The sequence below is a fragment of the Mustelus asterias genome, chromosome 2, assembly GCF_964213995.1.
Source record: "Mustelus asterias chromosome 2, sMusAst1.hap1.1, whole genome shotgun sequence".
NCBI lineage: Eukaryota > Metazoa > Chordata > Chondrichthyes > Carcharhiniformes > Triakidae > Mustelus > Mustelus asterias.
In genome coordinates, this window is record NC_135802.1 from 111,960,059 (window position 1) to 111,977,697 (window position 17,639).

A 17,639-nucleotide genomic window follows, 5' to 3' on the forward strand; every position below is an offset into this window, starting at 1 on the left:
TAAAATGCAATTCCAAAATATTTCCTTCTAATTTTGAAAAAAATAAGGTTATGTTAATTTGCCAACAGCCGGCAAATGCAAGAGGATCAAACTTCCAGGACTATTTCCCTCCAGAGTTGTCAGCCCTACAAAAGCCAGATTCTAATCTCCCAGAAATGAAATGTCATCATTTTGAAAGAAGCCACGTTTTACTCGATCCCAGCCCTTACTGCAGAGATTTTAATATATATTAAAAATGAAAAGTAAATTTTCTTTCCATCACATCGAGTGCAAAATGACTCATGGTAATTTGTCAGTGATCGCCAACATACACATAAGAATAAAATGATATACATAAGAATAAAATGATATATTTTGTAGGTTTGGACACATGAGGAGGGCGTGTGTAACGGAAGGTGGCCACGCTATTTGCCGGCAGCTCAGTGCAGCGCATGTTGAGTTAAAATTGACGGATGCGCTGTGAAGTAGCGGCGGTGACTGTATCTTTTATTTTGTTACATGTGGTTGCGGCGCGTGCTCTACACAGGCGGCTGTGAGTGAGTGAGAGCCGGAGGGACTGAGTGAGCCGGGTCCCTGTCAGCGACCCCCCAGCCGGAGGGACTGAGTGAGAGCCGGAGGGACTGAGTGAGCCGGGTCCCTGTCAGCGACCCCCAAGCCGGAGGGACTGAGTGAGCCGGGTCTCTGTCAGCGACCCCCAAGCCGGAGGGACTGAGTGAGCCGGGTCTCTGTCAGCGTCCCCCCCCCCCCCCCCTCCAGCCGGAGCCGCCCTCAGCTTTCGGTCCGCCGCTCTTGCACTCCAGCCCGGTGCTTCAGGCCTGCTCCACCCGCTGGCTACAATCACTTTTTCTCGCTTCTTCTCCGTTCTCCGCACCATGGGGAGAAGAAAGAACAGACCCAGAAACCGAGACAGGAATGAAAACTCCGGCAACAAGCCTGTAGGTATTGGGCAGGGCTCGAGGGCCGGTCCCTTTAATTATATAATCCCCTTTTAAAAATAAGTGTCTGGAATCCTGCTTTTTGTTCGAGCACATCCATTTCAAAACCATTCTGCGCAGTTTCCGATGGACCCAACATTTTTGTTTGAACTTTAAAACTCATTCCCAGGCTGTGGGCTGGGCTCCATTGGTCTTAAGTCTGCTGGAGCCACTTCCTTGACCCAGCTGCACTCCATGTGGTTGTTAGCACCGCATTTGCTAGAAAGTTCCAGGTTTTTTTTTGACTGTGCGACAGTAATACATTTCCAAGTCGAGGTGGTGTGTGGCTTGGAGGGACACTTGCAAGGAGTAATGTTAGCATGTGAGACCGAAAGAGAAAATGCTGGAAAATCTCAGCAAGTCTAGCAGCATCTGTAAGGAGAGAAAAGAGCTGACGTTTCGAGTCCAGATGACCCTTTGTCTGGACTCGAAACGTCAGCTCTTTTCTCTCACAGATGCTGCTAGACCTGCTGAGATTTTCCAGCATTTTCTCTTTTGGTTTCAGATTCCAGCATCCGTAGTAATTTGCTTTTATCCAGTGTTCCCATGTGCTGGCTTGGCTCTACATCCGTTTGGGAGATGCTGTCCATGAAGCTTTGCTAAGCCACATTGCATCTTGTGAATGGTATGCATTGTTGTAACTGCATGGGGTGCCAATAAAGGGGGCTGCTTTGGCTTGCATGGAGTTGAGCTTCCTGGAGCTGCATTCATCCAGACAAGTGGAGAGTATTCCATTACGATCCTAACTTGTGCCTTATGAAGAGGTTTTGGGTGATTGAGTCAGGAACTTGGTCACTTGTTGTAAAACACCCTGCTCTGACTGGCACAGTCTGGGACAGTCTGGGTGGCACAGTGGTTAACACTGCTGTCTCACAGCAAGAGGGTCCCAGGTCCAATTCCAGCCGTGGGTCACTGTCTGTGTGGAGTTTGCACTTTCTTCCCGTGTCTGTGTGGGTTTCCTCCGGGTGTTCCGGTTTCCTCCCACAGTCCAAAGATTGCGGGTTAGGTTAGGGAGATAAGTAGGGTAAATGAGGGCTATGAGAATAGGGCTTGGTTGGGATTGTGGTCAGTACAGACTTAATGGGCCAAATGGCTTCCTTCTGTATTGTAGGAATTCTATGATTCACTTTTGTAGTCATTGTTTTTATATAGCTAGTCCAGTTAAGTTTCTGGTCAATGGTAACCCTCCAGGGTGTTGAGACTAGGAGAATCAGTGCTGGTCATGCCATTGAATGTTAAGAGGAAGTAGTTATGCTTTTTATTCTTTTGTGGGACCTGGGCATTGCTGACAGGACCAGCATTTATTGCCTATCTCTAATTGCTCTTGAGAAGGTGGCGGTGAGCTGTGGCCTTGAACTGCTGCAGTACATGTGGTGTAGGTACACCCACACTGCTATTAGTCTGACTGTTATTCAGGTGTTGGACATGGGCTGCTTTATTATCCGAAGAGTTGTGAAGGGAACTAAACACTGAATATCCCCACATCTGACCTTATGGATGAAGCAGCTAAAGATGGCTGGGCTGAGGACACTGCCCTGAGGAACTCATGCAGTGATAGTCTGGAGCATAGATGATTGACCCTAAACAATGACCAACATCTTTGAGCTAAGTATGACTCCAGTCTGTAAATGTTCCCAAATTCCTGCAGTTTTGCCTCAGTGCCTTGATGTCGAGTGATTATTTGTGCCACATCTCTGAAATTCAGCCCTTTTTCATATTTGGACCAAAGATGTAATCTGATACCAAGTAGTTGTTGGTTTGTCATGTATTTAAGTCACCCTTGGTGGTGGACATTGGAAACCCCTGCCTCTTCCCCTGGAAAGTACATTCTGAGCCTTTGCTCATCTCAGCACTTCTCCGTGAAGAAGTCATTTGGAAGGAGTACTGAGTCATTAGCAGTGGGAGGGTGATGGTTGTATCAGCAGAATGTTTCCTTGTCCATGGTTGACCTGATGGCATGAGATCCACAGTCAATGTTGAGGACTCTTATGGTGATACCTGACGACTGTATTCACTGTGTGCTACCTCTGATAAATCTTTCCTGCCGGTGGGGCAGGATGTAACCAGGGATGGTGATGGAGGAATTTGGGATATTGTTGAAAGGTGAATATGGCTGCTGGGCCATTGTTTAAATAGTCTGTGGATCCCGATTTGAATTTTGACATAATGCTACTGAGGGAGGACTTTGCAGAGTTGACTGGATTGGGTTTGCCTTCGTTGTGTCTGAATCCAGTGCCAAATTGATGTCGGGTGGTCTGCCAGTTTTATTATTTCGTTTTTTTGTAGCAGTTTTGATGCAATGGAGTGGCTTTCTAGACCATTTTGGCGGGCAGTCAACTGCATTGTTGGATATAGGCCCAGACTGCACAAGGATGCAGATTTCATTCACTGAAGAGTATCAGTGAACTAGATGGGTTTTTAAAACAATCTGGTAACTGCATGGTCACTATTACTGAAATTTATTCCAGATTTACTTCATGAATTAACTGAATTTAAATTCTTCAGCTGCTGTGATGCAATTTGAACTTGCGTCTGGACTACTATTAGTTCAGACCTGTGAAATACTAGTCCAGTAACATGAACCTCTGTGGCTAACTACTTAACTTCCAACTGATCTTGTTTTTTTTACCCCCAGAGGTGTCTTTTAGATTAAATCCATATTATTGATGCTGATTGATCTTGGTGTTGCGCTTTAAGGAGTTATCCTGTAATAAAGCAACAATCCTTTCTGATTTTCTAGGACAAAGCGGCAAGAAGTACACAACAGAATTGAAATGCCTAGAATAAAAACAGAAAATATCCGATTTCCAGCATGTGCTTATTTAACTTTTGTATTGCTGGAGTGCCTGGGTTTTATGGACCAGATTGCCAAGACTTGGAGGCTTGGTTGGACTGCCGTTTTGTAAATCACTCCTGTTCATGTGTAAAGGGATGACACGAAGAGAAAACCCTTCACAAGATTTTTTTTTCACTTTTATAGTGTAGGGTACCATGCAGTACAATGGTTAGCACTGCTGCCTCACAGCGCCAGGGATCCAGGTTCGTTTCTAGCCTTGTGTCACTGTGTGGAGTTTGCATGTTCTCCCCATGTCTGTGTGGGTTTCCTCCGCATGCTCCAGTTTCCTCCCACAGTCCAAAGATGTGCAGGTTAGATGGATTGGCCATACTAAATTGCCCCTTAGTGTCCCAAGATTAGGTTAGGGGTTTAGGTGGATAAATGTGTGGGGCTATGGGGATAGGGCAGGGGGTGGGCCTGGGTGGAATGCTCTGTCGGAGATTTGGTGCAGACTCTGGGCCAAATGGCCTCATTCTGCACTGTAGGGATTCTCTGTAGATGAATTGGGTTAGACCATGCTGCAATAAAAATTGAAGCACTTGTTTTAACAGTTGAAACAGTATTTTCTACTCTAACAAAGGGTCATCCAGACTCAAACGTAAGCTCTATGCTCGCTCCAGAGATGTCAGACCTGCTGAGTTTCTCCAGCATTTTCTGTTTTTGTTTCAGATTCCAGCATCCACAGTAATTTACTTTTATGTATATTTTCTGCTTCATTTACAGGGTTGGGGAGCTGGTTATCAGGAGATTATTAAAGAAAACAAACTCTATGAAGAATATTACAAAGAACAAAAGATTGTTCCTGAGGGGGAATGGGACCAGTTTATGGCAACCATGAGAGAGCCATTGCCAGCTACTATTCGGATAACTGGATATAAGAGGTAACTGCGTGAGAACTGGATTAGTGGCCTGAATTTTTGTGGCAGACAAATGGAGAGATTAAGTCGTAAATCGCTCGACGACTTCCAGTGTATGCCAATAAACAATTCATTGCGGCAATCAGGAATTTGCTGAGTTGCTGTTTTGAGTTGCCCCGTCTCTTTAACAGTGACTTGCTGAAAGACTGGATATTCAAACTTATGAATGGTACTTACCTGAAATACCAGAAAATTCTAAAACTTATTCAAGTTTTAAGTGCATTTGTTATTGCCATAATTACTTCCAAATAATCTCTGGCACTAAAAATCTCCTTTAAAATGTGAGCTGTCATTCCTTCCAATTTTACTTAGAGACTTAAAATCCAAGGGAGCACATTTAGAAGCATTTGCTTTCTGTCTCTCAACATCTCTCTCAAACCTATCTTTTGTTCCCACTTTATTTCACTTTCTGTGCATGATTTTGGCATTGATTTAACTATTTTAAATTGTAGTCCCTGGTTGAGATTCCACATGTCTTGATAAACATTCTCCGATCTGATTAGTTAAACAGGAACACTTGCTTGCCCTCTTCACACAAGTATCATATCCTCTTGTGGAAGGTGCCGATTTCTTTTTGCTGCAGTCATATTGCAAAATCCCCCGTAATGTCTGAGCCAGTGTAAATGTAATGGATGGTGAATATATTTGTTCACCACTGATAGTAAAATACAGACAAATGTACTAATAGTAAGGAAAACATGTTGAATTTTATAGTAACCATGTCCTCCATATAACCCCAATAGGCCAATGAATGACATTTGAAGCACGGTGCCAGTTGTAGCATAGACAAATGCAATGGCCAATTAATGGATGACAAGATCCCCCATTACTATGACTGTATAAACCCCACTCCAAGCAGACCGCATTCCTCGTCTTAGATTAATGGTCCACTGTTTTTGGCTAAGATAGTGTGGGATTTTACAACCTCGCTCCACCTGAGAAAGGAAAATTCCGTCTGAGGTCAACGGACCTTCCCGTTGTCCTCCCCTTGCCTGCTCTGATTCCCGTGGCGGGCGGGCAGTAAAATTCCGGCCCAAGTGTCAGATCAAGCCCAAGATGGAGTTCAGTGCCTCATCTTGTCAGCTTGGATCTTATTTCTCCATCTTGTGGGACCATGAATTGGATTCAATTGAAATTAATTTTGTTTCCAGCAAGCAAGGAATGGATTTGGTTTTGCTCGGTCCACTCTGAGCATTGGCTTTGTACCTTTAAGAACGGAGTAATTTTTTAAACAATTGCTGTATATCAAAATAGTATTTGTACATTGAAAATTGTGTGTTGTCACTGTCTTGTCAATTTGACAAATCTATGAAAGGTCAGCTTTGTAATGGTAAAATAGGGAGCCAAACGCATTTTACTTAATTTCCAGCTGTAGAAGTTGTACCACAATGTAGTATTTTTATATGCTGCATTGAGACAGTTAAGATAACTGAGTTATGAATCAGTGGTAGCAATCTTGTTTCTGAGTCAGTAGATTCTAGTTCTGCTGCTGGAATAGAGCACAACAATCTCGAAATCGCCCGGATACACCTTGGCGGGCCTTGTTGCCGCCGGGCGGCGGAGGTCCCCGCTGGAGGTCCCTCTACGGAGGGATCTCCCCCAATTACGTCGGGGACCTGGGGTGGAGGGTGATGCATGCAGCAGTTCCGCACAACCGTAGGATTCACTGGTTCACGGGCTCCGAAGACTGCCCTTTCTGCGGCCTTGTGGAGTCCGTGGACCATGTCTATGTTGTGTGTCTTAGCCTGCACTCCCTTTATGTTTTCCTGAAGAACCTTTTGTTGATGTTTTGTCTGCACTTCAGTCCCACGCTCCTGATCTACGGACACCCGGTGCGGAGAGGGGAGGGTCGGGATGGCGACCTCCTCGTGAACCTGCTCCTGGGCCTGGCGAAACGCGCCATTTACCAGTCCAGGCTGCGGGCGATCGAGGGGGCCGTCCAGCCTGACTGTCTTCCCCTCTACCGCGGCTACGTTCGCGGCCAGGTGTCCCTGGAGAGGGAGCATGCGGTGTCCACGGGCGAGGTTGACACTTTCCGCGCCCGCTGGGCACCGCAGGGGTTGGGGTGCATTATTGACCCCAATAATCACATTTTAATTTGATGTTTTTAAGTTTCCTTTGTACTTTGATTTCTGTTCGGGCTGTTCCCCCTCCTTTTTGGGGAGCTGCCCCTTTTACTTTGTCCTGATTTAATCTGAGTTTGTTTACTTGGTTTGGTTTGACCTAAAAAGAGGACACTCAGTGCAGGACTGACAAAGTGCTGAACTGATGGAGTTGCTGTCTTTCAGATGAGACAGTAAACCTGTCTGCCCCCATGTGCTTAATTTTTATGAAGCCTCTTATTGTGGAAAAAGTCTAACATTATGCTTCTATTAAGAGTTCCTTCCTTGTGGATGCTCAAATTGAGAGAGAACATTGCTAAAGCAGTGGAAGTTTTGCATTGTGTATTGTTCTCCTAAACTAATATTGCATTTTTGCTCTGGCAATCATAATATTCACCCATGGATAAAATGCACTTACAGAACTGTAGGTAAAGTTCATTTAATGTATTAAATGTAAATATATAATGTGGATAAATGTGAGGTTATGCACTTTGGTAGCAATAATAGGAAGACAGATTATTATTTGAATTGGTGTAAATTGAGAGAAGTGGATACACAACGAGATCTTTTTGCATCAGTTTCTGAAATTAAGTGCGGGATGTTGTGCTACAATTGTTTAGGGCATTGGTGAGGCCACATCTGGAGTATTGTGTGCATTTTTGGTGTCCTTCCTTATCTGAGGAAGGATGTCCTTGCTATCGAGGGAGCACAGCGAAGGTTTATCAGGCTGACCCCTGTGATGGCAGGCCTGTCATATGAGGAGAGACTAAGTCGGTTAAGATTATATTCACTGGAGTTTAGAAACTTATAAAATTCTAACAGATTTAGACAGGGTAGATTCAGAAAGAATGTTCCCAATGGTGGAGGAGTCCAGAACAAGGGGTCATAGCTTGAGGATACGGGGTAAACCTTTTAGAACTGAGGTGAGGAGAAATTTCTTCACCCAGAGGGTGGTGAATGTATGGAATTCACTACCACAGAATGTAGTTGAGGTCAAAACATTGTCTAATTTCAAGAAGAAATTAGATATATCTCTTGGGGCTAAAGGGATATGGGAGGAAGTGGGGGATCAGGATATTGAATTTGATGACCAGCCATGATCAAAATGAATGGCAGAGCAGTCTCGAAGGGCTGAATGGCCTACGTCTGCTTCTCGTTTCTATGTATTAATGTAAATTGCGGTGACATTGTCAACTGCTAATGTATTGTTAAATCAATTAGGCTGTTTTGACTCTTTGATCAAAGTATCTTTATTGTAATTTTTTTAATAACTTGACTGCCTCTGGTCATTCATGTTCTCAGTAAAATTTGAGAAGAACATCTCCCATTTTAAACTTGCTATTTATGTTTTTAAATATAAAAGAGTTTATCGCGGAAAGATTTATCTTTGACATGTGCCCTGTTATGTGTGCACATATGTTTTCTTAAATCTTGTTGGGGAGGTAGGAATGAAGTTGGTTTTTGCTTCATGGGCAACTTGCTTCTCTTGCACAAAAACTAAACATTCATCAGATAATTTTCTTTGTTCAGAAATTTTGATTTTGTTTTTTTCCCCTTTTGTTTTGTAAAGTCATGCAGAAGAGATTTTGCGTTGCCTAAAAACAAAATATTTCCAAGAACTGCAAGACTTGGAGGTGGACGGGCAAAAGATTGAGGCCCCACAGCGTTTGAGCTGGTAAGAAACGTGAACAAATTAATGGTATTGAAGTTGTTCTCTTCAACAGTTGGGATAAAATGACAAATTTTCTTGCAGGTATCCAAGTGAATTAGCTTGGCATATTAACATTAGCAGGAAGATGCTGAGAAAGTCACCAGTCTTGGAGAAGTTCCACCAGTTCCTTGTTAGTGAGACTGAGTCTGTAAGTATTCAGGAATGTTTCGCTTAAAATATTATGTGGAAAGCTTTTGTAAGTGGAAATGCAAGAGGGCCAAGTTCAAAATTTACTCCATAAAGTGCTGGAAAAGACATTTTGTCAAAGTTTTTGTCCTGCACCCATCTAGAAAATTGCAAGAATACCAATGTCAGGGGGAAACAACAATTTTATACTGTGAGAAGTGCATACTGATTGGTAGAGACATTGCCATGAAGAATGCACCAATTAATGGTGACTAATTAACTGCCAAGCATTGTTTGAAAATTTAAACCAGGCAGCTTGATCCTGGTCAAGGCATTGCCCTGAGGAATGAACCTGCAGGTGGCTATCACTTAATTAGTTTAGCTGAAATTTGGTTTGTACATGTTCTTTCTATATTCTAGTTTGGTACAGTGATTAGCACTGCTGCCTCACAGTGCTAGGGACCCAGGTTCGATTTCAGCCTTGGGGGCGGCACGGTAGCACAGTGGTTAGCACTGCTGCTTCACAGCTCTAGGGTCCTGGGTTCGATTCCCGGCTTGGGTCACTGTCTGTGTGGAGTTTGCACATTCTCCCCGTGTCTGCGTGGGTTTCCTCCGGGTGCTCCGGTTTCCTCCCACAGTTCAAAGATGTGTGGGTTAGGTTGATTGGCCATGTTAAAAGAAAATTGCCCCTTAGTGTCCTGAGATGCATAGATTGGCGGGTAAATATGTAGGGATATGGGGGTAGGGTCTGGGTGGGATTGTGGTCGGTGCAGACTCGATGGGCCAAATGGCCTCTTTCTGCACTGTAGGGTTTCTATGATTCTATGATGATTCTATGACTGTCTGTGTAGAGTTTGCATGTTCTCCCCGTGTCTGTGTGTGTTTCCTCCGGGTGCTCTGGTTTCCTCCCACAGTCCAAAGATGTGCAGGTTAGGTGGATTGACCATGCTAAATTGCCTCTGTATCCAAAGATGTGTATGTTAGGTGGATTCTGCCTGCAAAGGATAGGGCCCTGTGTATTAATATATATATATTAACTACCAAACATACACGAAGGCACCACACTGCGAGCCTGATTTATAATCTTAAAATGGTTATCAGTGTAATTTTTAGCACATTGAGAATTATTTAGCAAATGTTGTCAATTGTATTAATTTTGGACACTCTGCATTGAGTTTTGTAAGCATGGGCTGGTTGGGTACAGTCTGTATCGCCTGTGTACCAGCAGCTCTGGCACTGAAATTTCTATACCACATTACTCATTTGTGTGAAAGGCAGAAAATCTTTTTGGCTTGATGACAGCATCCTGATAGTGGTGCATACTACTCGTGTTGCCATTGCATAGTAGCAGTGTGAAACAACTGGCATCAGCTGTTGCTCAAATTTTTGATACCATGCCCTTCCAAGGTAACCTTTAAAATGGAGTAGTTAAACTTTTCTTGATTGTACTAGTTGAGAAATCTGCCAGGGAGGTTCTCTACTACAGTCTACTGCAAGCCTACCTTCACTGGTCAATACACATGTTCGCATTCTTACAGTTTCATGCACTGTAAGGTTGGCCTCGTCGGCAACCTTGTAAATAGGGCCCGACCCATTTGCTTACCATGCAAACTTGGTGCCAAAATGGGGCACATCAAAGCCCTCCTGCAGGATTATGGTTACCCTGATCAGCTCATTTTGTACTATATATCATGAAAACTCATGAACCTTCTGCCCTGAAAAGTGCCCAGTCTACCTCCGATTACCCTGGAAGGGCAAGGTATTTCTAAATTTGGAGTAATAGGTTTCATGATGCTGTTATGCAGTAGCAATACGAATGGTATGTGTAACTAACAGGATACTGCCATTGAGTCAAAAAGACGTTCTGCCTATCGCAAATGAATAATGTGATATATAAGTTTTAATGCCAGTGAGATACTACCTATATAGCCCATGCATTTCAAAGAATGGCGGGTTGTAACAAATGCATGTTCCAGCCACTGTTCGCAACGGGCAAGGTACAGACCATACCCGACCAGACCATACTTGCAAAACTTAAAACAGTAGATATAATTCTGTAATTGAACAAAATTTGCTAAATAATCCTCAGAGTGCTAAAAATCATGCTGACAACCAATTTAAGATTGTCAGTCAGGCTCGCAGTGTGGTGCATTTGTCTGCACTGGAAGCTCTGTTCTTTGCAGACAAAAATAACGTGCACGCATTGTGCCTGACAACCATTCACTGGTTCACTCCTGAGGGAAATGCCATGACCAATTAGAATCAAGCTGCCTGGTTTAAATTTTCAAACAATGCTTGGCAGTTAACTGTCAGTCATCATTAACAGATGCACTTTCCCTGGCAATCCTTCCAACAATCGGAATCCATTTGCCAACCAATTGACACTCTTTTCTCATACCATATAAAGTTGTTGTTCTCCTAACATTAGTATTCTTGTGAATATCCTGATGAGTGCAAGATGAAAAACTTCGACAAAACATTTTTTTCAGCATCACTCAAGTTCTTTGCTACCAATATATATTTATACTCCATAAATGTTTCTCTTGGCTTATTAATGGATCTTCATCTTAAAATATTGTATAATTTAATTAATATCACATACAAAATATATTTTTGGATGTTTGTACTTTTATCTATTTGTAAATTTATTTTTGGTGCAAGTTGTAGTATAATACCAATACAATAATTTTCTTCAAATGTAAATGTTTTCACATCTGATGGAAACTTTGTTAACAATGCAGACAGTTTTTAACCTTGAAATATTCAATCTTTGTCTTATCAAGATAGCTATTTAATTTTGACCAGTTTATTATGTTCTATTACATTTTTAGATGTGCAGATACCTTAAATCAATATTTGATGATTTTAAGGATTGTTCTACACGTGAGAATTTTCCACTTAAAACTGTGCTGTCCAAAAGATCTTTAGCCCAACAGCACAAATTCAAATTTCCAACCTAATGTGTTGCAAATTATGTGGTTACCTTTCTCACTATTTATTTGCTGTTCTTTTGAAGTAAAAAAGAGAGTTAGTGAAAATAATGCAGTAGATGTGTCTATGGGCTTTCAAAGGCTATTCAATACACTACCTCTTAAGTGACAGAAAACGAAAGCAGTCTGCATTAGAGGGATGATGGTAACTTGGTGACAGAATAGTGGTGGATGGATGTTTTACTGAACGTAGAGAAGTATGCAGTAGGGTTCCTCGGAAATTGGTATTGGGACTATTGCTTTTCTTCTACATATAAATAAATGGCCTGGACACAATGATGACACAAAACCTGGCAACACAATAGATAGGGAACATGTTGATCTTGGCCTTTGGGAGAACGTAGACCGGTAAGATGGGAAGACATTTGGTAAATGCATTTTAATGTGTAAAATGTGAAGTGACACACTTGGGTGAAATAACATGGAGGGAGCCAGTTTAATCCAAATAGTACTACTTTAAGGATAGTGTTGTGCAAGATTGGAGGGACCTTGAAAGTGCATTACACAAACCTCTAAAGTTGGCAGGGCAGTTTGAGAAGGTGACTAATAGGGGTGTTAAATGCAAAATTGTGTAAGACTACCAACCTTTACAAATCACTAGTTAGGCCTTTGCTGGAGTGTTGTGTGCAAAACTGGTCATCACTCTTCAGGAAAGAGGTCAAGGCACTGAAAAAGATACAGATGAGTTTACCAGGATCTCACTAAGAATAAGGGATTCGGTTGTATTGAGAGATAGGAGAAGCTGGGATTTATTCTTCTTTGATCCATGCCTTTGTCACCTCTAGACTTGTTTATTCCAGCACTCCTCCCTGGCCTTCCATGCTCTATCCTCTGTAAACCTGGGGTCATCAAAAACACTGCCCGTGTTCTCACCTGTGCAAGTCCTGTTCGCCCATCATTCCTCTGCCTCCTGACCTACATAGACTCCTAGTTAAACAATACCTTAATTTTCATCCTTATTTTCAAATCTCTAAGGCTTTGTCTCTGATGGTCTCCTGTAAATGTCCTCTCAACCCTCTGAGAAATATGTGCTCTTCTAATTCTGGCCCCTTGAGCGTCCCCAATTTTAATTGGTCCACCACTAGTAGATGTGCCTTCAGCTGCCAAGGTCCTAATTTGTGGCATGCCCTCCCTCAGCCTCTCTCTCTCTCTCTCTCTCTCTCCCCCCTGAAAACCTACCTCTGACCAAGCTTTTGGTCAACTGACTTAGCATTTTCTTATGTGGTTCAGTGTAAAATGTTGCCCTTCAACACTCCTATGAACTAGCTTGATGTCCACTATTACATTGAAAAGCAATACACACACCAAAGCTGTTGCGCTTGGTGGAGCAGAGAAGGTTAAGAGGAACCCTCGCAGAGATGTTAAAAATGATGAAGGGTTGTGTTAGACCAAGTAGGGAAGTAAATGTTTCCTCTGGAAATATGTCAGTAACCAAAGGTTGTAGACTTAAATTGGCAAGAGGACTGGGGGATGTGGAGAAATTTCTTGATTGTTGAGACCCGGAACACAGTACCGAAATGGTGGTGAATCAGATTCCATCGGAGCTTTTAAAAAGCAAATGCGTAAGTAATTAAAAATGATTAATTTGCAAAATTGAGGCGTGGGATTAAATTGAACAGCTCTGTCAAAGTGCTGGCACAGACATAATTGGCTCACAGGCTACTTTCTATGTTGTAAGAGTCTATGATGTGTATTAAACTGAAAAATAACTGCATGGATTATAATTAAAAGTGCCCCATTTCATACCCAAATTCATCCTAATAAACCCTTTATCATTGAGTCTCCCACTTGATTGAGCCCGTCTCCTGTAGTTGTAGTTGTTTGGGGCTGCAACATACTTCCATTTATGTAATTTTTGCCTCCTTTTTCCAGGGAAATATCAGTCGCCAGGAAGCTGTCAGTATGATTCCTCCTTTGCTGCTTGATATTAAGGCTCATCATAAGGTACCGTACATTTCTATGTAGGGATAATAGTTCTGTACAGAGTAATAGAAAAATATCTGGCTTCCCCTTGACAGTCAGTATTTCAAAGTAAATCACCTGAATTCAGCTGCATTTGAAAATTGCTAGAGGGTGCAGTTATGTTACTACTTTGGATTATTGTAAAGTAGTTTTGGGTCAACATCAATGTAAATATGGCAGCATAATTCAGCACTGAGGGCCTGAGGTGTTTGACATCTGCCAGGAGATTATGCTTTCTAGCTTGAGCATGCATGGAATAGCTCGGTAACCTAGCTTACTTTTTGTTTCCATGTGGATCAGTTTGCATTTTGAACTATTACTATTCTGTGGAAATAGACACAACCTTCAACCACAACAAAGCAATTGGGCTTTATTCTACTAAAGGTTTTTGAGGTCACTTGGAGAGGACATTTCTGGAGTAGCATTGAGACGAGAGCAAACAGCTTCCTCTCCATGCAGAACATTAGATGTAAACGAGTTGGCTTCTCACAACAGTTCAGCAGCTTGCAGATTTACTTGTTTTATTCTGTGGTCCTAGCCTGTAAATTAGCTAATTGTTTTAGTTTCATTATTTGTGATGGTGGAGTATGATCTCACAATTTTTGGGTTGCAAATCATGAATCAGAAATGATGTGTTGGGGTTCCCATAATTGAAGGAGTGCAATTTCAATGTTTACAAATTACACAAAACTTGGCAACACAAATAGGGAACAGTAGACTTCAGGAGGATATAGATGGGATGACAATTGACAATTTAATGTGGTAGGTGTGAAGTGATGCAATTGGGAGATATAACATGGAGCAACAGTTAATCTAAATGGTACTGCATTAAGGATAGAGTTATGCAAAATCCAAGACACATAGAAGTATATTTTCACAAAACAGAGAAAAAAATTCAATGAACTTTGACCAAAGTAACTAAAGGATGTGGAAATTGGAGGCTTGCTTCTTACAAGTGGTATCTTTTGTTTCTTATTAGTAAGGGGAATAAATCCTAATAGGTTAGTAAAGATTTTTAAACTATTAGACATTAAGACACTGACAGAACTACCAACATTGAGTTAAATGACTTTAAAACAAGCTAACACGAAAGCAGTTTACACGCACATGAAATGCATTAGATTTAAACAAGTGATAATGATTTAAAACACACATGCTGATATTTTGTATGTATTAATGTATTTTTAAGAATCATTGTTCACTTCAGTCAAAGGCAGATTGCTGCAAAGCATCATGGTAAAGGGCATTAGGACAAAGCCATATTCTAAGGGAATACTGAAACCTTGGAAATATGCAAGTTGTATCAGCGGAGTTTCTAACGGTAAGAACATTCAGAACACTTAATCAAACTTCATGAATAGGGTTTATTCACTCTCCAGATGAGATGGATGTCCGCCCAGACGTGGAATCATGTGTTAATCTGGTTTGGCAGTGATCTCACAGAATCCTAGAACTACCTGTAGGGGAACTTATGGAAATGTTTTCTTTGAACTTTGTGGCTAGCATCTGAGGTTACTAGGCAGTGGAGGAGGCTGTGTTAGCCAAAAGGGGAGGAATCGTCTGGATTCTAAGGACTAATGAAATGCCATTATGTCAGAGGGTAAGATGCAATTGGATAAAGTATATGGCAAGTATTATTGTTGATTTATGTATGTTGAAGATGATTGAAAGCAAATGAAAGGAGTAATTGATTGATCTGTTTAGAATTGTATACATTAGAATTCATCTGAGAGGTCTAGCTGCTCCACCTTTGGAGGAGCCCTGACCCTTTGGCGACTTCTCCTAGCGGCCGCTGGTCAAAATAAAGGTTGTGTCTTTAAACCGAGACACTGGCTTCGTAAATCTTGTATTGTTGAAATTTCTGATGATAATCGGCCACCTCGAAAACCCCACCAACAGTAAGTGTGAGAGAAGTGCTGGAATAACCTCCCTCAGAATGGACTTTGGCGTTTTATAAAGTTGGGAGTAATTGAAGTGAAACGCATTTGGCATGAAAGAGGAAACCAAACTTTTTGGAAGAAGTAAAGGAGATGTGCAAAACTCATTGGCGGTCATATAAAATAATCAAAAGAATGTGGAAAACTTGACGTGAGAGCTGTGAAAAGTAAGAGGTGGTAACTGTTGTGTAGCTGTAGAGATTTATGAAATTTGTTCTTCCTATTTGTCAACACAATTCTAATTGTTCATGTAAAGATGTGGAGATCACGATGTAGTAACTTAGCCATTCCCTTAGGAAGGAAATTATTCAAAGCTATTGATTTACGGTTTTCATGAAAACCAGGGAGAGCTGCAGAATTCCACCTTCAAAATCCATTGCCATAAAGCAACATTTGACTTTAATCAGTGGCTTTAAATTAGGTAGAAATAAATAGGTATTTTTCCCAAGTGGTAGGCAGTGGGGTACTGCAGGGACCAGTGCTAGGAGCCTAGCTATTCACAATGTATATTAATGATTTAGATGAAGGAACCAAATATAATATCTCCAAATTCTCTGTTCTCACTGGCAGCAGTAGCGACAGCATGCAAGACCAAAAGGAAGAGTTGGATATAGCTCTTGGGGCTAAAGGGATCAAAGGATATGGGGGGAAAGCAGGAGCAGGTTACTGCGTTGGATGATCAACCAGGATCATAATGAATGGAGGAGCAGGCTTGAAGGGCTGAATGGCCTTGTCCTGCTCCTATGTTCTGTGTTTCTATGGACCTGAATGAAGTACAAATTATAACCTGGGAATATGTGGTTTCTGAACCGAAGCATACTGAGTCCTGGCGTTTTTTTTTCAAACTAAATCTGTTCTGAGATCATCTTGACATGATTCTTGGAGGCTACGGTCAATTTTCAAAATGTTGATGATCCTCTTCCATGTAAAGAAATTGGAATGCTGTCAACTAATGTTGTTCTTCATCAATGTTTTTCCTTCTAAAATGTTAATTGTTGGATTTTATTGTTGTGTAGTATCATCTTTATAGTTGAATTGTGCTCCAACTTGAGTGAATATATCAATGTGCAAAGTTTTTGTTCCTTGTTAGATTCTTGATATGTGTGCAGCACCCGGATCAAAGACTGCTCAGCTGATTGAGATGCTGCATTCTGACATGAATGTTGCTTTCCCAGGTAATTATGCTAATGGGAGGGCATTCAAATTTTTCAGTGTGGAAGACTTCCCTTTAGTATTTCTATTATTTAAAAAATAGAGCTTTTGAGGGCTGCAACAGTATAAAAAACCTGTAAATAACAATTTCCAATTTCAATTCAGTGACCTGCCAAATTAAAAATGAGGTTTGTCTATCCTAATTTAACATGAATGTCAAGTCTTTTTTAAATGGATCTTTCTGTTGTGGATTTGTTTAGCAATTTGTCTAATGATTATGCAGTTCACATACAGTGCGGATTGATTTCCTTTTATAAATGTTCCTCTGAAATTGACGTCCTAAAATTTTGAAATAGGAAAAATGTTGAATTATAGAGCAGGAGGACAAAAAAGTCAAACAAATGAAAAATACTATGTACTGTATTCCTGGGTTAATGTTTCAGACCATAAACAGGACAAAATTTATTCTATGGTTTTACTTTTTCTAATTTATGCACTTAAAATGTTGCTACTGGTGCCACTGCAGGCAACTGGAGGCATTAACCTTAGTTGAATTCTCTCCCTGATTTAGCTCTATTTAATTAGGATTATTAGTGCACTCTTCCCCTCTTTCCAGCAATATGATGCATGTTTTCAATCAGTATTGCTTCTTGTTTTTACAAGGAAGTGTAGAAAATAAATTTCTTCGGTGCAACAATAATTGCTGATGGTCTTAGCTTGCCTGGAGCAAGTTCCAGCTTGATGCCGTAACTAAAACTGTTTATCTTTTACTTTCAACTTATTAACAATATCACAGCTTTTATTTACGCCCAGTGATGGAGAAGTGGGTAGTTGAAAATGCACACGGGGGACTAACTGCAGGACCATATGCACACTATTTGCAATCATTTACTGATCGCAATGTCAAATGATATAAATACAGATTACATTAA

The 17,639-nt window shown here is 41.3% G+C and overlaps 1 protein-coding gene across 1 annotated transcript in view; it reads left to right on the forward strand.

Annotated features, from left to right (window-relative positions):
- The first annotated feature begins 365 nt into the window (after window positions 1-365).
- Window positions 366-17,639, forward strand: part of nsun2 (NOP2/Sun RNA methyltransferase 2) — a 43,446-nt gene continuing 26,172 nt past the window's right edge. The window contains exons 1-6 of the mRNA XM_078240363.1: window positions 366-935; window positions 4,534-4,691; window positions 8,400-8,504; window positions 8,583-8,688; window positions 13,529-13,600; window positions 16,646-16,730. Of these exons, the coding sequence (XP_078096489.1) occupies window positions 873-935; window positions 4,534-4,691; window positions 8,400-8,504; window positions 8,583-8,688; window positions 13,529-13,600; window positions 16,646-16,730 (589 nt within the window). The 5' untranslated portion in view covers window positions 366-872. The remainder of the gene's footprint in view (window positions 936-4,533; window positions 4,692-8,399; window positions 8,505-8,582; window positions 8,689-13,528; window positions 13,601-16,645; window positions 16,731-17,639) is intronic.